This window comes from Gopherus flavomarginatus, chromosome 1 (genome assembly GCF_025201925.1).
Source record: "Gopherus flavomarginatus isolate rGopFla2 chromosome 1, rGopFla2.mat.asm, whole genome shotgun sequence".
In the NCBI taxonomy this organism is placed as follows: domain Eukaryota; kingdom Metazoa; phylum Chordata; order Testudines; family Testudinidae; genus Gopherus; species Gopherus flavomarginatus.
Window position 1 is genome coordinate 258,162,912 of NC_066617.1, and position 21,944 is coordinate 258,184,855.

Genomic DNA, 21,944 nt, shown 5'->3' on the forward strand with positions numbered 1-21,944 from the left:
ACCTAAATCTCAAGCCTACACATATTTACACACGTGCTTGATTTATGCACAAAACTAGTCCCACTGCAGTAAATCCTCAAAGCTGAGCCTTAAACCTGCGAGCAGCTGCGTTCAATGGGACGGCTGAGGTGGTGCATAAAGCTGTTTGCAGAACCGGGACCGTAGATTTCCAGGGTTCAGGTACTACGGGGGCGAATGCAAACCAAGGCGGCGAGTTGAGCCAGAGCCACAGATGAGCTGCAAAGGGGGAGCCCTTGCACAACGCATGAATGCGCTATGGCCGGGGCTGTTTTTAAAGGGGGTACGCACTGGGCTGCGTTAGGCACCTGAGGGCCCCGGCAGTTCAGTCCCCGCTGGACTGTCCCTGTGTGCAGCTCATCTCCATGCGGCCGCCCTCCACGTCCCGCGGCGCTGCTGCACCGAGCCAGAGGCGATAGGTGTGTCCGCGCGGCCCGGCCGGTCCAAATGATTGGGCGAGAGCAGCGCGAGCGACTCCCCTGCCGGGCTCTGCTGCAGCCTGCACGCGCGCGCGCTCGCCTTCCTCCCACAGTAGCCGCGCTCTGCCCGCTCGCGCCGGACCGCTCCGCTCCTCCAGCCCGGCACTGCCGCAGCATGGCGCAGCCCGCGGCCGCCCTCGGGGCTGCCCTCCTGCTAGTCCTGCTGGCTACGGACTCCTCGCCCAGTGAGTGCCTCGGGGGCCGCCGCCCAGCCCAGGGGGGAGAACAGCGCCCCTCGCCGGGACCCCCCTCCCCCGCAGCCATGCACCAGCCCAGCCTCTGCGACGGTGTGCGGAGGAAAGCAGCAGCAGCAGCAGCTCCCCCCTTTTCTCCCAAGGGCACCCGGCGAGCGTTTGGCGGGACGGGGGAGGGGTGGGGCGGGACGGACACTGGCATTGTTGTTTGGGCAGGAGTAGTGGGGGCATAGCTGGTTGCACGCGTGTGGCGTGGGTCTAGGGGGCTGCAGGGGCAGGCAGGGTGTGAGCGCACCCCTGGGGCATTGCACGGGGGGGCGGGTGGTGCAATGCCGCGTCTGCTCGGTGTTTGGGGAGGGAGGTGCATGAGTGTGTCTCGTGCGGGCAGGCGCTGCGGGAGAGGACGTGCTAGTGGCGGTGCTTTGTGCGGAGTGACTTGGTGTCTGTGCAGCAGGGGGTGCGTGTCGCAAGGTGTCTGGAGCGGGGCCGGACTGCTGTGACGCGGTTTGAGTCCTGTATTTATCACTGCTTTCCCCCTGCCCGGTGTTTGTCTGCGGCCGCAGCCGTGCTGCTGAGCGCCCCGGAGGCTGCCCAGTTCTTGCGGCAGAGGCAGCGCCGAGCCTACCAGATCTTCGAGGAGACCAAGCAAGGCCACCTGGAGCGGGAGTGCGTAGAGGAGCTGTGCAACAAGGAAGAAGCCAGGGAAGTGTTTGAAAACGACCCTGAGACGGTAAGAGTGATGAGCGGAGCTGCTGATATATTAGGGTTTTGCTGACAGTCCCTCGCTCTCCGGCAACAGCTGGAATGAGGGCGCCAGCTGTCTGCACAGCTGGGGAAGTTGTTTGGGGGAGGAGGCGAACCATTAGATAAATAACTGAAACCACAGCATAACCAGCGCTTCCCTCAGTAGGGTTGTGTGAGTGTTGTCAGGCCAAGCAAGTACAGTTTAAAAAAAATCTGGATACATTTACTGGGCTGATATAATTTTACATGAGATTCCTATTTAAAATATCACTATTCTGAGTTCAGACTTAAAGGGTTACATTCACCTTGATGTAACTCCAGCAAGTCAAGGGAGTTGCATCAAGGTGACAGTGTTACAGCATTTTTGTCTGGACACCTTTGTCTCCCTCTTCCCCCTTCTACCCCCCATGCCTTGAAACCCCAGGCATTTAAAATCATTTTAGCTGTGTCCCAAAACAATGTCATCAAAGAAATTTCACGAAGAAATACATCATAAATACTCTTTTTAAAACTTTCAAGCCTTTTTTAGTGAGTATTTTGAGTTTGTGGTTTAAGATTGGGATTGTTCTAAATAAGAAAGTGGAGGCCAGAAATAATGACTTTTACAGCAATGCCATGTTATTAAAAATGCTATAAATCTGCACATCATCTAGCTTCACACTCAGTCACAGCCTACAAAAACAATGTAAAGTCCTCATGAATCTTGAGTATTCTGTTTCTGTGGCACTTTGTATGGTTATTGTTGTCTTGTTTTACTGAAGTTTGCTTCTTTTCTTTTCCAGTTAGCTTGCACCTTCTGGGTGTGCTGTTTTGAATAGGCTGCCCCCTTTCAGGGATTATCAGGGATTAGTTTGGTGGTGGAGAGTGAATTTCTTGGAGAGATGAGGCTTAATATTGCACAATGTGTTCATGTTAATGGTTTGATGCTTTTTGAGTGGGCGGAGATTCGTAGTTCAGGGTTCTGGGCGGGGAGATGGGACAGGACTTGGCTTTTCCTCTTGACTTAATGTTTTATGTTTAAATGAAAACATGTCTTGACATGTATACTTTAATAGGCTAACAGTGCACTGAATGCCCTACATCACAGTGCAGTGGATAGTTACAAAGCAAAAGTAAAAAGGACCTCAATTTGCAACAGATTCTAATATTGGTTTTTCTTCTATCTGCAGTTCAGAGTTTAAGATCAAACTCCTGTTTAGTTAGGTCCACTAAGTGTCTGTTACACTCTTGCCTGCGTGGATACGTTTGTACCTAGATACAATACTGTTTGGTGCTCTGTAAAATACATAGATTGAATGCAATATAAACACACATAATGTGGTATCAGACTGGCTGACACAATTATTTTCCAATATTCCCATTGAGCTAAAATGTTTTAGTAGAATCTTGCACTCATTCAGTGTAGTTATGCAGCAAAAATATATCCAAAATGTGAACTTTGGCCTTCGGTAAATAAAGTTAATCGGAGTTCACTACTTCTATTTATTGGATTTTAGCCAAGAAATTGGCGAGGGTGAGCAAGTGTATGGCGTACTCACAGACTTCTTCACTGGAAGAGTAGGCTGCCGTAAACATATATAATTATGAAGAATAATACTGGCAGTTATTTCACACTTTTGAAAATTATAAAGCTTTATTGCTATTATGAAGACAATGAAGTCATTTGGATTTTACATCTTCTCTGTAGCTTTAAATAAATAACATGGCTAGGTCTCAGGGAATTTAAGTACCTTTTGAATAACACACATTTTTGCAGTTGATAATGCTTTGTTTTATATTTGTGAATTTTATTTTATTGCAGCTGTTTGGTCTCTTCCTAATTTTGGGGGGGGAACTTATAAGGGAATATTGTCAAGGTTACAGGCCTCTAATATTTGTATCCACTTGCATATTCTACATGCACCCAAAATGCTGTGTGTTAAAATGCCCCAAGCTCTGTAGGTCCTCTCCTGAGACAGCCACCAGCCCACCTAGAATGCTGAATTTGTTAGGAATTTGCACATGTGGTTTTTGCCTGAGACAAATCTTACACCCCTTCCAGTCTAGTTGCAGATCTATATGTGGCATGGAGACAGCGTTTGTGCTGCTGGACAGTCAGCTAAGGATTATGGACAGAGGTAAAATACCTATGCTATTATTACTACATCTGTTGGCAGCCTACAGTGCTATTAATCATAAAGTAGCAGGGATAGATGAAGTCCCATTCAGGGAACACTATTGCTTCTTTGACAGAGCCTAGGAGATTTTGATGGCCAGTTGTTCCTCATCATTTAGTGTTCTCATCTGTAGAACCGCACATGGCTTAATCTTGTCCCCTCTCCTTCTTTACTTTTATATGAGACAACTGAGGGGATTTGCTAGATGCTGTGATCTGTGATGCTATTAATACACAGATAACAGTCTTACCTTGTTGACAGAGAGAATCAGGGACCTATGAGAAACAGCTGGCTCAGACTCAGTTCAGGAAAGACGGAAATGAAGTTAGATTGCAGTTTGAGTAATAGCACTAGCTGTGACCTCACCTCTTAGCAGAGGAAGTCTGTCCTCAAGTTGTTCAGGATGGCTGGAGATTGCATCTTTATTTCTTGGATGTGGGCCGAATCACAGTGATCTATGCTTTGGTCATATCAAGAAGAGACTACTGTAGTGTATTCTACGGCTGATCCTGAAGGCTAACCAGTAAGTGTAACTGGTTCAACAGACATCTATAAATTGTGGACTACATCATTCCAACACTCTGATCTATGCACTGGGGCTTATCCAGCCCCAGATCTACTCCAAGCTCCTGATCATTATCTTTAAAGCGCTAGAAGAGCATGGGCATAGTCACATGAATAACTGCTTCTCATTACACTTTTTGGAGCCTAAGGTCTGGTCTACACTACAGAGTTGGGTCAACGCAAGATAGCTTACATTGACCTAACTATAGAAGTGTCTACACTTACATTTTGCTCCTGCAGACGTAACTGCCCCGCTATGCCGACTTAATAACTCCACTTCTATGAGTGGTGTAGAGTCAAGGTTGATGTAGTTAGGTTGACACGGTGTCAGTATAGTCACCACGTTGCTTATGTTGACTATTACCGGCTTTCAATGCCCCACACTGACAGTACAATTGATGCAAGCACTCCTGATGAGGGGAGACACTGCTGAGACAAAGGAGCAAAATGCAGATGCGCCCAAGCGATGTAATTACTGCAGTGACTGTATGCTGATATAAATTAGGTCATCTTAATTTTGTAGTGTAGACACAGTCTAAGATTTAGTCTAAACTAAGGGCTTGTCTACACAAGGTAGCTAGAGCATAGTAAACAAGGGTGTGAATTTAGTGCAGAGTAGCTAGTATGCTTTAACTCCCCTTGTGAACATTCTTATTGCACACTAAACCTTGGGCAGTTGAGTTTAATTCATTTCCAAAGTGTAAGCTTATGCGCACAGAGGCACTCTTAGCATGCGGGAATAGAGACTGCAGGGGGAGTTGGTGCAGAATAGCTAGCTACTGCAGGCTTTCTCCTTATGTAGACAAACTCTTAGATTTAAAGAAATGATATGAAATCATATTAGCTAGTTCAGTTTAATGCCTTCAAAAACCTCTAGTCAAGACAAGGCAAGTTGTACTTCAGTATGTGCTAAGCTGGTCAAGTAAAAAGCCTAGATTTCCTGCTAATCCTATAAAGTTTGCTCCAGAGCCAATTTTGGATTTTTATCTTGTGGAAAGATAGCTCTATTGACCCAGTAAACAGAAATGAAACCTTTTGACTTGCACCTACAGTAGGTAGGATGACTACATGGTTGTCATTTTGGTGTCTTGCACACATTGTTTTATTGACCAACTCTTCGGAAACACACCTGCAAACAGATGTTAGCAAAGACGTAAACTTTCTTAAACCTGAATGGTGGTGTTGCTACATTTGTGATTACTTGAATCAGCTGCTAGTCATATTATACCAGGTAGGGTTAAATAAAAAGCTTGCAAATAAGTGGTTGTTTTATATTAGGGAGAATATTGACTAGTCCCTGACTGGAGGAGGGAAGATCATTTGTTACATTTCTAGTCTGAAAATTTTTCCTACCCTTAAAAGAAAACAAGGTTGTAGTATCTGTATGACTATAAATGGTAAAAACAAATACATGCTACGTTGGCGTGGTCTTGCAGCCTATCTTTTCAATGAAGCCTATTGCAGCATCTTTATATATTGCTGCAGAACTCCTGGATAGGCTGAAATCTTTTGGCAGGTAAAAGAGGCAAGTAAAATAATCAGAGAGAATTTCAACAGATAATATTGATGGAGAAGACTAAGAAAGAGAGCATGTTAATGGCGGAGGATTGCTTTCTAGTGTAACATTTTAAATAAATGAGCTAGGTGTGATAAATAAGATTGAAGTTGCAAAACATCTTGGATGCAGAGATAAGACTGTTATCTTAGTTAACATGTTGATGAGGGCCTTTATGAAAGGCAGTAATACACAAATATTTGCCTGTAGTATTCCGTCAGCTGCTATTAGCTTGCTGACAAACTGGTCTGGAATTTGGCTGACCTATTCCTAAAATGGAATTTCTACAATTGTATGAGTAGAATGAAGGGTGCAAGGGAAAATAACTAGCAATTTTTTAGTGAGCATGAATTTCACTTTTTAAAAAGTGTGATAGGTCAGCTTGGGATGAGGGGGGTTAGGATGCAGTCTCTTGTTTTCATCAGTTGTTGCTGCTACTGAGCTGCCACAGCAGCTATTTGTCACAATAGTCATTTGTTTTCAGTTGTTACTACCAAGAAATTACTAGTATTTTTGCTGTAGACATTTGAAATTTCATTACAGTAGATCGGGGTCAGCAACCTCTGGTACGTGGCGTGCCAGGGTAAGCACCCTGGCAGGCCGGGCCAGTTTGTTTACCTACTGCATCTGCAGGTTTGGCCGATCGCGGCTCCCACTGGCTGTGGTTCGCCGCTCCAGGCCAATGGGAGCTGCGGGAAGTGGCGCGGGCCAAGGGATGTGCTGACCGCTGCTCCTCGCAGCCCGCATTGGCCTGGACCAGCGAACCGTAGCCAGTGGGAGCCGCGATCAGCCGAATCTGCAGATGCGGCAGGTAAACAAACTGGCCCAGCCCGTCAAGGTGCTTACGCTGACGAGCCGCGTGCCAGAGGTTGCCAACCCCTGCAGTAGATCTTTTAAGGATTCTGGCCAGATCCTCAGCTGGGGTAAATTACTTCAGCTCTGTTGAAATCAATGGAGCTATGTCAGTTTACACCAGCTAAGGATCTAGCCCTCTGTGTTTATTGTGCACATTTAATGTAACATGGAAAACCAGTTAATATTCATTTGTGTGCAGGGTGGGCAACTGACTTCCCAAGATACGTATGGATAAATCCAACTGTGTATCAAAGGGTTCACAGCTTTGCAGCCTTTGACACTTCTGTTTTGGCAGAGATGTAGACAAGAGAACTGGTATAGTTACTCAAGGTATATAGCATAATCCACTGATTGCCTAATGGTTACTTCTAGTGATTTGAAAACAAAAAATGGTATCTGAGATAAAGAAAGCATGAGTTGTCTTTTGTCTTCTGATTTTTTTTTCTCCATGCAGAATTTTTTGACATGGATGCAAGTTTGGCATTGTTGTTCTAAATTTCTGCCTTCAGGATAGATGTCTGGCATCAGAGAGCACTAGATATAGTACCAGACAGACTGGATCTGAGCATGGTTTCAGTTATGAATTTATCTATAGAGTGGACACATGAAGGCTTGCAAGGACATAGACAATTTAACTCTTCTAGGAAAGGTATGAATCACAGTGAGTGCCTCTTATCATATTTTTAAAAAACCCTCCTCATTCTTTGTGTTCAGCTGAGCTTACCAAGAATTTGTATTTATGAAGCAGGAGCAATGGCCTGTGTATAGTAAAGGTCAGCTATATAGTTCAATTGAGTGGTCTTGTTAAGTATGAATGTTGTTGTCCTATCACATGATGTGTACAATACAACACAGTTAAGTTACAAACATAGACTACAGTTTCTGAAACTTTACTCCCCTCTTCTAGGAAGGATGTTGGCAGTAGAAATATTTAGGTCACACTTCTAATAATAGCAATGTAAATATAGATATCTAAATATTAATATCACGTTAGAAAAGTAAGAAGAAAGGTAATGAGGGAAGGGGAGCTGAGAGGTGTAAAATGTCTTCAGGTTCTGTTAGTGGATATATGTAGTCTAGACATGAATAATATTTATATTATCTTTCAGCCTAGAAGTCCTCATCCCTTTACAGAATATTATCTCAATCAAGGCAAAATCTTGCAAGATTTGTTCTGCAAAATCTTTTTTTAACATTTTATATTCTTAAAGTATTTTGCTATATTGTAAATGAAGGGCCAAATTTACTGCTGGCATAAAAGGGGCCAGCTCAGTTAGTCATTAGAGTGGTATTTGTTTATGCTAATGCTAAATGTGTCCAAGAGAGTGAGAAGTAGAGAAGAGTTTTGTTCTAATGACCTAAGCTAAGTATAGTACAGAAGGGAATCCCAGACACAACTGTAGAAGATATATAGATTTCAAGAAAGGAAATTTTGGGGAAATTAAGAAATGTTGTGAACCCAGTGCAGCAGGAAACTGTACTGGAAGAGATGAGCCAAATTTGTCACTGACTCTACTGGAGTTGTGCCTGTTTGAGCTGTGTCCACTTTCGCAAGTGTGGAAGAAAGCTGGGAATCCTGAAACACATCATAACTAACACACAAAGGACCACAGTTCCTCTGTGAGGAAAAACATGAGAAACTAGAAGCGGCTAATATGGGGTTATGAGAGATTGTTCAAATATTTGATGGAAGAAGGAAACTTAAAATGGAGAATTGTGAGGGAGTGGGATTGTACAGGGTTGGAGCAAAGGAAGAAGCACAGGAAAATCAGAATGAGTTAGTGTGGTAGTGTGAGCCAAAAAATTCTAAGGATACAATGAACTTTTATAACTATATTGTGGGGTGGAGGGGAGAGTAGGGAATAAATACCAGAGAGAAAACAGGCCCATTAAGAAGTCAGGGGAAACAAAATCAATTATGATTCTAAAATGGCAGAACAGCTTTCTTTTTAAATAAAGAAAAGAGGAATTGGACTCTTAGTACATCTGTTGATGAAAATCAGGTAAAGGATTACGTTGGAAACATTGAATATGTACAAATTGGCAGTTACAGTTTGTGCTTTCCAGGGTCTTAAATGAACTTAATGAACCATTGACAGTTACTTTTAAATAGTTATGAAGAACCTGTGAAGCACCAGAGGATTGGAAGGAAACCAGAAAATGTGATACTGTTCTCCTTTAAAATGGAAAAATGTAATCCTGGTAACTATCATCCAACACACCCAGCTTCAAACCCTAGTAAGATAATTGAACAAATATTAAGTGACAATATTCCAAGCCACTTGAAACCAGGATTCATCATCTCCTTAAATCACTCTTTTTCTTTCATATCTGGTGGAAGTTATTGAACAGATCTCTCCTCCTCCCTGTCTGCTCCCTTCATGGCTGTTTTACTGTGGCAGTCTATTCCCTAGGCGCTCTGCTTCAGCAACATCCCTGTTAGTGAGGTTCCTTTTTTCTGTTTCCTTGATTATAAACAGTGAAACCCAAAGAGGGAGAGGCTTGTGAAGCTGAGGAAAAAGAGCAAGCCTTGGTGTCCTGCCTACGCTAAGGCGCCTTGTGCTGCCTGCCAGTGTAGGACAAAGGGAACCTAGCTGAAGAGAAGGAGGGAGAAATGAATGAGAGACTGCAACTGGGCTGACCATCATTGTTCTGAATGACACCTGGTGGTGGTGCTTTTCAGGACAGCAAGCATCAGATTTACTCCTGGAAGAGTGTTCCAGTGAGTTCCAGAACAGTTCATCAGCACTGAATGGGGAAGGAAGGATGGCTTTGTCATTGAGAGGCTGGACTGGGACCCAGGAGATCTAGGTTTAATTCTTGGCTCCACTACAGACTTCCAGTGTGATCTTGGGCATGTTGCTGAACTTTCCTATTCCTCAGTTGTCTGTCTGCTCTGAGACTAAGGGTATGTCTACATTAGTACTTCTGTTGGTAAAACTTTTGTTGGTCAAGGTGTGAAAAACGCACCCCTAACTGACACAAGTTTCACCAACAGACGCACCCGTGTGGGTACTGCTATGTCAGTGGGAGACGCGTTTCTGCTGGCATAGCTACTGCCACTTGTTGGGGGTGGTTTAATGATGCCAACAGGAGAGCGCTCTCCTGTTGGCAAAGAGCGGCTACGTGGGAGACCTTACAGCAGTGCCGCTGCGGTGGTACAGCTGTGCCGCTGTAAGGCCTGTAGTGTAGACGCAGCCTGAGTCTATTCATGTGGTGAAGTGCTCAGGTTCTGCGGTAATGAAGTTTTAAATTAAAAAACCCTATGTGTAAATAATTGAAATAAGAGCAAAACAATAAAAGATATTAACTCACCTTCCTTATCGTTCAAATATTTTGGGACCCACACAGCTACAACAACACTGTATACAACAGTGGAATAAAATCAATAGACTAAGGGAATGTGATAGATGTAGTGTAATGTATCTGTACTTCAGTAAAAGACGTAATACAGTGTTCTCTGAGGCCTGACTTGAACATTTAATTCAGAATGGATGGGATATGTGCCTAGTCATTCTGTTTGAAGTATGACTGAATGATCCCAAAGAGTAACGATAAATGGTAATCAAGTATCAGAGGGGTGACACCACCGTTTGACACCATCAGCTCAGGATTAAACAAAGACTGTGAATGGCTTGCCAACTACAAAACCAGTTTCTCCTCCCTTGGTTTTCACACCTCAACTGCTAGAACAGGGCCTCATCCTCCCTGATTGAACTAACCTCATGATCTCTAGCTTGCTTACATATATATACCTACCCCTGGAAATTTCCACTACATGCATCTGACGAAGTGGGTATTCACCCTTGAAAGCTCATGCTCTAAAATGTCTGTTAATCTATAAGGTGCCACAGGATTCTTTGCTGCTGATAAATGGTAATGTATCAAGTGGAGGGGAGATGTCCTTTTTGATTACACCAGGGATAGTTATGTCCAGGTTTTTTTAATGTCATTATTAATGATCCAAAGAGGGATAAACAATAGATTAGTTAAATTTACAAATAATACACATTGGGATGTGTTGCAACTAAAGAGGATGCAATGCGGTATTAGGGATGATTTGTAAAGAGGTTAGGTAAATAGAGACTGGAGAACAAATTAAATTCATCCTTTTAAAATTGCAGGTTATTATAGCTGAGGAAAAATATGGTACCAGTGGAAGATAGGTGGACTCCCCATAGAAGTGATAGAGGAATCCTTATGGCATGAGTAATTTAAAAACTGGACTAGATTAACATAGTTTATAACCAACCCAGTGGAGACAGACTGCAATCCAAAATCATTAACAAATATCCTAGCATTTGAACAGGAGGCTCATTCTAATCCATTTCAAATAATTATTTCCCAGTCAAGAATGGGAATCTCAGACTGCCAGTAGAAACCCTCATTATTTGCTGTTTGCCTTCTGTTCAACAATGAGCTATGTGGCGGTTTCTTTTCTTTCCATTTGTTACTGTCTTGATATTATTTTCTTTAATTCATGCAAACTTGGTTTTATGGTTTTATTTTTAATTTTAATTTTTGACCACAAAAATCCTTGACTGGTGCTCAAGAGTATGCTGTTTGGAAACAGTCCTGTGTCTCAGTGAAAGAAAAGATGTTTTAAACTTTCTGTCTTCCAGCTTCTCTGGTTCTATAACGACACCTTGTATTCCCTTAGAATAGAAACACAACTGCTGGTGCTAGAAATCCTTTTCTTAAATGTATGTTATAGTAAAGGTTAGTGGTTTATTGGGCAAAGTCAGCAACTCAGTGGAAGGCACAGTCAGGGCTGCTGCAAGGATATTTTGTGCCCTAGGCGAAACTTCCACCTTGCGCGCCCCCCTCCTGCGGTAACATTGGTTCATTGAGGGGCAAATCCCAACGAGCCTTTATAGACCCCAGGGGCCAGATGTGCCCAGGGGCTGCTCCCCAGACCAGGTTCCCCGCCCCCTGAACTCCCCTGGAGGGTGCACAGCTCTCCCCCCCCCCGCCCCGTGAGCCCTCTCCACCCCACCCTGGTGGTCCCTGCCCAGAGTCCACTCACTGGCTTTGCCAGGCTTGGGCCGCTGCAGCAACTCGGCAGGGAGGAGCTGCCTTCTGGGGGCTCCTGCAGCAGATACATGCAGGCAGAGGCCCCCCTGAACCCCCTGACTCCCCCCTCGCCATGCTCGGGCTCTGCAGCTCCCGGGAGTGTGAGCTGCTGCCGCCGCTGCCCCTCCCAGAGCAGGCTCAGGGCCCTGTGCCCTGGTGGCAGCTCACATGCCCAGGAGCCGCAGACCCTGAGTGTGGCGAGGGATGAGCTAGGGGGCGCACGGGGGCTTCTGCCCACATGCATCTGCTGCAGCCTGCAGGAGCCCCCCGGGGGGAAGCCAGGCCACAGCCTGTGCAGGAGGGGTGGGGGGCACGGCTGCTCCCTGCTAGCAGCACCACTGCCTTTGCAGGGCTCCCACCCTCCTGTGCCGCACCGACTCCTCCATGGCTAGGGCTCACCTCCCCAGCAAGCCAATGCTCTGGCTCTCCGGTGCCTCTGAAATGTGGCTCCTCCCTGCTGAGCCAGGGCACCGCTTTTTGGCTCCCCCAGGGCTGTCTTTAAGATTTATAGGGCCCTATGCAGTATTATTAAACTGGTGCCCCTATGCCCAATGGGCAGCCTGAACTTGCTGCAGGGCGGGGGCGGGGGCAGAGGCGGAGGGACAAGGCAGAAAGAATAACAAGACGCCCGGCCCGCCTCATGGTGGTGGAGAGTCACAGTTCCCCGCAGAGACCCCTGTACCCTCTCCCTCATGCAAAATGGACATGCAGAAGGTACCTAATTAAAAACACTAAACTTGGGAATAAAAAACTTCAGTCACAGGTTTTTTGATGTGCCCTGAAGTTTCAGACATTTATTTGCAAAAACTTTGTAGGAAGGGTGAGTCAGCTGTCTTGCTGAATACAACATTAAATATTATGGAATACATGATGCATCTCTTCTCTGTTTGTACATTTTCTTAATTAGTATTTCTAAGCTGATTTTATATTTTAAATGTACTCTTACGCCTTCATAAAGTAATCATTCCAGATTACTGCATATTTAACTCACTGAAACGGACATTACTTTAAATTAATCAGTCACAGAGGTTTAGTGTGTTCATAACAATGTTCATTGCTTTTAGAAAAAGGGAACAATAATTTACTGTGTGAGATCTCCAGAACAATAGACATGTTTATGAAATTTCACCAACTTTAAAAAATGTTTCCAAAGATTTTAGGCATAACAAAGGATTTTATATCTTACTAAAATATTGATTTTGTTTAAAACTAGTTCATCAGATAGTCAGAAGTAAAGAAAGGGAAACTCTTTGTCCAGCTATTTGGAAGTAAAGGGCTGTTGCTTCCTTCAAAGAGGGCAGGGGTGAAACGAGAAGCGGATGGCAGAAAGGATAGGAAGACTTTGGAAGTAAGTTTTTTGTTGTTGTTGTGTTTTTTTTACTATAGTAATAAAATGTGTATTTTAGATAAGGCTGGTCTTTTTTGAAGAATTTATTTAAAAAAACATATGTCTGAAGATCCAAGCATTTAAGGCTAAAGATGATTGTGCATCTAAAAATCTGTGCAAGGATTTTTTAGAGATGTTATTTTTATAATCTTCACCAACTCACTAATTAAATATTTTTTAAAGCAAATTTTAAACCTAACGTCCTTTAGACTGACATGTTCTGAGTAAATATTAGTCATGCACAACTGTTTTTGTCAGTACATTCAGAAACTGACAGTAGATACCTGGAGGCTGGCAAATGCCTGTTAAAATGTCTTCATTACCCCTTAAATGGCTCTTTAACAGTGTCAGTGTTGTGCTAATAGTCTGGCAGGTTGGAGACTTTTTTTCTCTTTTAACTACTGGATTCCCTTCCCAGGCAGACTCGGAGCCTGCAGACAGGGACAGAACAGGGATAGGAAAACTGGTAGGGTGGACACTAAGACCCAGTGGTGCCCCAAATTTTCAGGTGCCCTACCCAGCTGCCTATGCCTGAGGATGGCCCTGGGTGCCCCTAACCACTTGCTGCCCTAGGCGACTGCCTAGTTCGCCTAGTGGTTGCACCAGCCCTGGGGATAGTCATACTATTTGTGCTATGGGATAGTTGGGCACAGTGCCTGTTACATGCCCATTCCACACTGCACAAGTACCACCCAAAGAAGATACAAGTTTGTGTTGTGGCAGTACTGAAGATGGATCGAAACTCTAGTTGGGTGTTGAGCTGACTTGCTAGGTCCTGTAAAGTGTTGTTTGGTCAAAAATTACACAGAGAAAAGCTGTGAACTATTTATGAGCCTGATTCTGCAATATGCAGAATACCACACGAATTTCTGAATATCCTCAACTCCTACTGAAGTTAATAGGAGTTAATAAGGCTCAGCAGCTTGCTGTAGAGGCTCAACACTTTCCAGGGCTGAGCCCTTTGTGATCATAATCCATGACTGGGCTGACAAGCCATTTATGAGAAAGAAGGCTTGGGCACTCAACAAGGTATTAGTTCAAGCTGAATTTACATATTTGATTGGAAATTATTAATTATAGCACAGTGCTATAATTATGTTATTAGACTTCAAGCAGACCTCCTCCTTTTCCCTTTATGCCCGGGAATTTTAGGGCTATAGTGCTGAATTTACACCCTTAAAATGTGTGCAATAATTTGCTGACACAAATGATTACTGGTATCATTGCAGGCAAAAGTCAGCCAGTTGGACTTGTAGCTAGATATAATGACTTACATTTGCACTGGCTAGTCATTTGCAAGCATAAAACAAAAAAAATGCAAGCGCATAGTTTGGAAGCGCAAATTACATTTGTGAACCAGGAGGCTGTGCCACATGGATGTTTTTCTAAAATATATTTTGCGGAAATTATTCTGGGGAAGTTCTGTGGCCTGTGTTGTACAAGAAGTCGGATTAGATTATCACAATGGTCCCTTTTGGTTTTGGAATCTATGAATCCTAGATGAAAACCTACTCAATAAAGAGAAAGTGGAAGGCAAGATCCATGTAAGGTTTTGAATAACAGTAAATGGTGCAGGGGTTGTCACTTAATTGTAAAATGTTGCAAGTAGTCCAGAAAACCAAACGAATTCAATTACAAGTTATTGTGCTGATTCCATGGATCTACAGAGTATCTCTCCTGATGAAGGTCGATAAGATGGTTCCTGTCTTCTGCTAGGGAAAGCATAGTGTTCTGATGCAGGTTTTGTTGCACTACATTTTGTTTCTTGAGGGTAAAAAAAAATCTGGGCTATTAAAGCAGAGCTGCTAAGAAAAAGTAAATTGGCTTTTATGTCCATTTATGCTTTGTTTGTGAAGTCTAAAGAAGGCCTGAGAAGATTCTCCCCTCCCCCGCTTTTTGTTGTTGTTGAACATTAGAAATTCAGATGTTGTCTCGCTTGAAGGACTGTGTCCCTGTCTACACTGAGAAAATGTTCATAGAACAACCCACTTTTGCTAACACTGTTTAGTAGACATGCTGGTGTTAACAACATTGGAAGCCCTAGTGTAGATGAACTCTCACCAGCTGCCACCAGTGTGTAAGCACTGTGTTGATTAGACCCGTCTCTGATAAGGGTTACATGATATGACACAAAAACAAAACACAGGCAATTGATAGACAGTCTACTCTAGGGCTCCCAATATTGCAGACTTAGTTTTAGCCACAGTGGGAAAATTTCCCTCTTGTAGGCAAGGTCTTGGTTATGCTTTCAGAAGAGCTATTTATATACTGTGATTTACTTAAGGACTGCTTTCTGAGTTGATGTTCTTCCATCTTCTCTAAATACGTGGTGGGACAAATATGTCGCTGGTGTAAATTCACTAGCTTTGGGATGGTAATGCCAGAGGTGAGTTTCATGGCAGTGGATTTAAAATAAACTGAAGTAAAAGTACTAAATACCTATAAAAATCCTTTTACCGTGGAATGTTGGAAACAAAGTGAAAAAGAGAATGTATTCATCACATTGAAAGACTCATTTTTTAAAAAAGTATTTAAATCTCTTGAGTTAAAAATGAGTCTGTATATCCTGAACCATGAAGAAAAGGTCTCTTTCTCTTGAACTCAATGGAAGAAGGCAAGCAAGAGCCTGTCTGGAGAGACTGGCCCTATGCTATAGTTTCCATTTCATTGGAGGGGACTTGGATCATGTGAGACCTCTCCTCTCCTCCTTTTTCCATTCCTACCTGAGATCTGGGCTGAATCAGTGCGAGGGCACACGTCACATTGTAAACTGCTTATTTACAGATGACATAGGCAACACTGGATGCTGCAGGTTACGCAAAGCCATCCTTGGAAGTTGAGGCTTCCCTAGGTACAAGAGTAGGTTGATTGACAAGTAGGATCCAGACAAAATGAGATGTATTGAGCCACAAGTAAGAGGCATTAACATTTTGTCTGTTTTGATGGGAGCACGCGGAGTTTGGAATTGTTCGCACCTGCACTGATGGAGGCCATTCTCTGATGGAGGTTAATAGTTCCGTCATGCAGGGCTGGAATGTGCTTGCCTTCCCCTCATTTGGAGTGGGATATTATTGATGCATGGGATAGTTATGCTTACTGGTGAGGTTGTGTTATGGTCTGGAGGATGTTTGTGTATAATTTTGGGTAAATAAAGCACGTGCCTCATATCATTTTTTTTTTTTTTATTCTAACAGTTACTGTAAAAACAAATCCGGGGAAAGGGGTGACAATATGTCAGTGTTAATTCCATTCTTTAGAGTCCTAGCTGGAAACTAACATTGACTGTAATTATGTGGTTAGTTTTGCCACTGGAGTGGCCACAAAAGGATCAGCTAATAAATTGTTGCCTTTTGATGCTATAGGTGCGAGGTGGCTTTCTGGATTGTGAGATGTCAACAAACTAATGTTTAAGTCAGCTAGTTCAAAACTAAACAATGCATTGAGTGCATCTCTCACCACACTTTTTAATATTACAGATATATTAGCATGCAACAAAATATTTCTCTTTGTATTATTTTTTATTCTTATAAGATCCTGAAAATGGCATGGAAGACTCTAATTTTGCATACTTTTTGAGGTGTGTGTAACTATTTAGTAGGGACTTGATCCTGCAAGGAGCTCAGGGCCCTCAACTCCCACTGAAATCCATGGGAGTTGAGGATTCAGAGCATTTTCAGGTTTGGGCCATTGGAATCTATGAAATGGGGATATAGAGCTCAGTGCTCATGCTAGAGAACAACTTAAGTTTCACTGTATTATTCTAACAGACTAGAAACATTTCAAAGCTTTAATAGCACAAAGTGCTAACCAGTGCTCCTGCAAAACAATACCACCTTGACGTTAAGTCATTTTCTGTTCTAACGATTGGATGTAATTCATTATTCCTTTTGGGTTAATCCTTTGGTTTTAGCCAACCAAAAAAACAGAACCACTAGCTCTTTGGAAACTTGCAACAGTGGAAATTCACCCGGGCGTGGTGGATCGGGAAGTCATTTTCAGCTCTGCTCTTGTTATTACTTTAATTCATTGTTCTTAAAGCTTAGAACTAAGCCCATTAAATAAAAAGTTAAACCATCATGAGCAAATTATATTAAAACCCATAATCAGTCTCATTTTTATTTAAAATGTGTGAAAAAGAGTGAACCATTCAGAGGTCCTCTACAGTCTGAGAGGGAATATTGATCATTATTACTGATAAGAGAGGAGTTTGGTGTAAAATAGATAAATGGGCCATTGGAGGAAGGGAGAAAAGAGTTTAAAATTATATTGTAGACTTCAGTTGAAATTAGTTACTTAACCTGTATGTCTCTGGACCACAGCTTATAGTGGACAAACATCTGGTCAGTTTCATTTTGTTGCTGTTTGGAAAGTCCTGAGCAGTAGCAGAGTCACAATTTTGTCCATAAACTCAGTAAACTAGCATTGCATTAGTTTATGCTGAATTTGTGTTTAGAATGTTGTTTGCAACCAAAACAGCTAATAATTTTTAAATGGAAGTTTGGATTCTGAACAAGTTGATGGTACTTTCCCAATATTCTTCTTTATTCATAACAAGTAAGTAGGTTAGTGTATTTTTCTGCTCTGCTTCTTCTTGTAACAGAACTCCAACAATTGTAATAGCAACCAACCTAGATGAATGTACATGAAACATGCCACTTCTGTTCCTTCTGTTTCACTTCAAATATTTGTTTTTGCCAGTAAATTGATTGGGCTGATGTCTGTAGTTGTGCTACATCCCCATTTTTCACAGCTGTAGGTTAACAAAGGAAAGATTTAAGAAAATTTCAGATCATTCCATCACGTACATACATCTTTTACAATTCAAGTACTGACTGTGGCTCAGTATGTTGTTAGGTGCACGTCCTGGTGCTCTTTGACATACTTAAAGTGTTAGTGTGAAAATAAAAATAAATAAAATTTTTGCTCCATGTTTTTCAAAGCTTTGATTTCTTACTGTGGCTGAAACAGTAAAAGTAGCCGAAAACCAAAGAAACCTGGTCTAAATGTTATGTGAAGGACCAGATTCTGAGGTCCTCACTGAGTCCTTAGTGACCCAAATTTTTAGTGATTCCATTGAGAGTGCATGTGCTCAGCAATTCTTGGCCCTGTATGTCCTTTTAATCTAAATGTGCTGCAGCTTTAACTAGTCTTTACCGAAGCTTCTTTGATTTTAGGTTACGAGATCACGTGGCTGTGTTTCAGCAAATGGGACTTGTTCACCAAAAGCTTTTGATTGTCTAGAGGAAGACAGTAATGCAAAATTATTCTAGATTTCATGACCTAGTTGGTCAATTGGATTGCAGCTGACAGTCCATGGGTGTCATATCAGTGTGTGTATAATGCATGTGTGCATGTGGTAATAGGAGTTTTAGAGTAGTTTCAGAATCTTGGGAATTCTGCTGCCTAAACGGATCTTGTGGTACACAAGATAATTACAAAACATGTCATCAAACCCATCTCAACCTCACTGTAGATACTGGAATTGTACTGAAATCTTTCAAGTGGCCTCACAGAGACCGACAGTTATATGTAGGATATCATGATCATTGGGCGAAGAGTATGCTTAACTCAAGCAAAAAAATTTAAATCCCTGAAATTGTCAGTACTTTATCCTGAGTCATCCGACTCCTGTAAACCTTAGTTTTAACAGTATTTTAAACTAGCAGTTTAAAGTAAAAGTATTAAGGGTGATGTAGGTATGGAAAAGATCTCTTTCCAATGTTACAAGTTTTGTCCGTTTTTTTTTCCAAAGACCTCTGAAGGCAATTTGTGGCCTATATAAAAAATGCATTGTAAAAATATATTGATGCTTCTGAACCAGTGTTTCTCAATAACTGATCCATGGACTGGTGCCGGTCCCTGAGATCTCCCTGACACAGTTTAGGAAGGCAGCAACCTGGTCCCTAGTATCTAAAGGGTTGAGAAACACACTGTTCTAAACCCTGCTGCTGTGGTGCGTCCCCATATTTGCATGCTCAGAGTGTTCTTTTCTGTCAACAGATATTGTTAGTTGTATATGTTGCTGGGCAGTTTTATAAGGGAAGCTCTTCAGAGTAAAAGTTTGCTCCTCGTTCTAGAGGCAAAGGTGAAATTTAGGTTTTTACTCTAATGGTTAAGGTGATGTCAGAGCTCTGCTGTTGCGGAGTGACTCCAAAGAGGGGGCAGTGGGTGACTAAATGATTCTGTACATTTCCCTCTGGTTTTTATCCCCAGATACCTCTTACTTCCTCTACCTCATGCCATGATCAGCATCTTTACTTCTTGGATAGTGGGTAAGTGGCTTCCTGTTCAGTCACTGCCAGTGCCACTTCATAGGTCAGCTGTCAAAAAATTCTTTGAGACAAACCATTTTTTCCCCTTTCCCCCTTCAGATCAAAGTAATCAGTTCCATTCTTTTCTGTCTCCATTGGCCCAGGGCAAAAGAAGTTAAGAGTCTTACGTTTGGACCCCGTTGTGCCGCCACCAGGCTAGACCATCAAACTAGCAGCAGCAGTTAAAAATGAATAAAATTGATAATAAAAACTAACATTATCCCAATAAATCTTTGCTTTTTTTTCTTTCTCCCACAGGACTATTTTTACCCGAAATACTTGGGTGAGTTACAGTTATTACTTTCACTTTTTGGCAGTGCTGGTATGTGTGCCTAACATTGAAACATGGGACAGCCAGTCTGTCCAAAAGAATGTAATAGAGATCCTCCATTTCGTCCTGAAATAGAACCAATTGCTCCTCATATGATTTTAAAGTGGGTATATTTTATATATATCTATAGAATGACACGCGCGCGCGCACACACACACATATATAAATAAAAAATGTAAAGTGTTTATGTATGTTGCATTTATTTCTGTAGCTTACATCAAGAGTAAACAGTTTGCAGTCTTCTACAGTGCATACACTTTTTAATAGTTTAATTTGAAAGTATTTTTAAATAAGAGTATTAGCTTGCAGACCTATTGCTTTTTACATTGTGTGTATCATTGTCATACCACCACATTGCTTTACATTTGCATTGAACGTTTAGTATTTAACATTACATATATCAGCAGTTTTAGAAAACTCTGTATGCTTTTTAGATTTGAGAGAAATCTTTTCTACATAGGTTAGCCTTTAGTAGCTACTAATATCCTTTTAGCACAATAGTAGCATCTGGTAGAATAATCATATTGTACAGTAGAATTATAAACTGTTCAACTGGACATCAGAGCTAAAATATTTATATGAACTGAGAAGAATTTTTCAGAATGCATCTGAAGGGCTGCAGTTTAACATGGATTTTGTACCTACCCTCCAGAACCTTGCTTAATGATACATCAGCAGGCCAGATATCAATTTACACACTGTGACAGCTGGCACATAATAACAATTTCATTTTCTGTTCTTCAGCTTGTATTGAGAAATTTGGGTCACCGTATACAAGAAGTCCAGATTTCCTTACATGCGTTCATAGTAAGCATTTTTCATATTGTATATTACAACTAAACATAAGTCATTTGGTTTGAGGTGGGGTGGCACCTCAGTCATCTCTATTCTGATAGAACTTTAGCACCCCTTCTGTCCATTTGCTTTCTGGAGGACCTTATGTCATGTGTGACACCCTTCTAGCTGAAGGACCAGTTGAGACTTTATTCCTTTCAGAATCCATTAATGCTGCTTCTTCATCTTCCAAAGGGTTCGTGTTTAATTACGCAGGGCATTTTTTCTCCTCTGCTTTCTCAAGGGCTGAGCAATCTGGGAAGCAAGAGACAAGAACTAGGATTTACAATTAGGTCTTTCACTGAGCTTGGCTCCTCACTTTAACTTATTTTTCTAAGGAAAGATAAAGTGTGGTTCTTCTCTGTTAAGCCTGAATTTCACCATAAGTCATTTTAAATCTGTTAGTCTTTAAGGTGCTACCGAACTCCTTGTTGGTTTTGTGGATACAGACTAACATGGCTACCCCCTGATACTTAAGAGGGACTTTGGTGACTTTCTGCACAGGGTGAATTTCATCTATCACATGACAAATTTCTGTGTTGTATGAAAAGCTACCAAATCACATTTATTCAGGTTATAATTAAAAAGATGGGTTTGTCAACCTGCAAACTCAACTTGGAATCATGTTGAAAATCAAGCTGGGTTCTTTCTGGCCTGTGAATTTATTAATGGTAAAGAGTCTACAGTTGGAATTTAGTTAACCATTGTGTTAACTATCCAGTTTCCTCTCCCATAGCTATGTTGGCTCCATAGTGCTAAGAATATCAAGTAGCAAAAATATTTTTTCACTCATGTAAGCAGATATAATTCTAAATATACCCAGAAGGCAAATCAACTGAGGAAACAGGCATTATTTATAGCTAATCACTTTAATTTTTCCTATGTATTTTAGTGTATCATGGTCCAGTTTGATTGGTAGGATTTCATGACCAACGTTAGGGATTTCATGACCAATGTTAGGGAGTTATTCACAAAAGTGGGATACAATTGCCACTTCACTAAGTTTTCAAGATTAAAATCCATTAGCAGCTTCCCTAAACTGTTGACAGAGTTGGCTGTATCTGAACTCCAAGACTAATAAGCAAAAATTTAAGACCTGAGTTTACAAAATGCAGCAACATAACTTACATAATGTAAAAGAATCATCTGAATAATTCATAAATGTTTTAGAAATACTGGGCCAAAGGGTGTTTACCTGAGTAAGGATGAATAAAAGCTGAGGAAGGGCCTAAGAATTTGGCCAACTGTAGATAGAGGTTTAGCACTATAATCATATATATTCTTTCTAGTTTAAAATCCAGAAATGTTTAAAACAGACGGCATACAAATGTAATTAACTAATGGCCACATTGTGGCCAGCCATTGCTTGGGTGCATGGGGGTAGGGGAAAGGCAGTGTGGAAGGAGCCCCTCCATCTTATATCTACTCTCAGAATTTGCTGCT

General features: G+C 42.0%; 1 protein-coding gene across 1 annotated transcript in view; it reads left to right on the forward strand.

The window, feature by feature from the left end:
• The first annotated feature begins 564 nt into the window (after positions 1-564).
• Positions 565-21,944, forward strand: part of GAS6 (growth arrest specific 6) — a 78,975-nt gene continuing 57,595 nt past the window's right edge. Inside the window, exons 1-4 of the mRNA XM_050922003.1 lie at positions 565-682; positions 1,255-1,421; positions 19,595-19,619; positions 20,412-20,474. Coding sequence (XP_050777960.1) covers positions 613-682; positions 1,255-1,421; positions 19,595-19,619; positions 20,412-20,474 — 325 coding nt within the window. The 5' untranslated portion in view covers positions 565-612. The remainder of the gene's footprint in view (positions 683-1,254; positions 1,422-19,594; positions 19,620-20,411; positions 20,475-21,944) is intronic.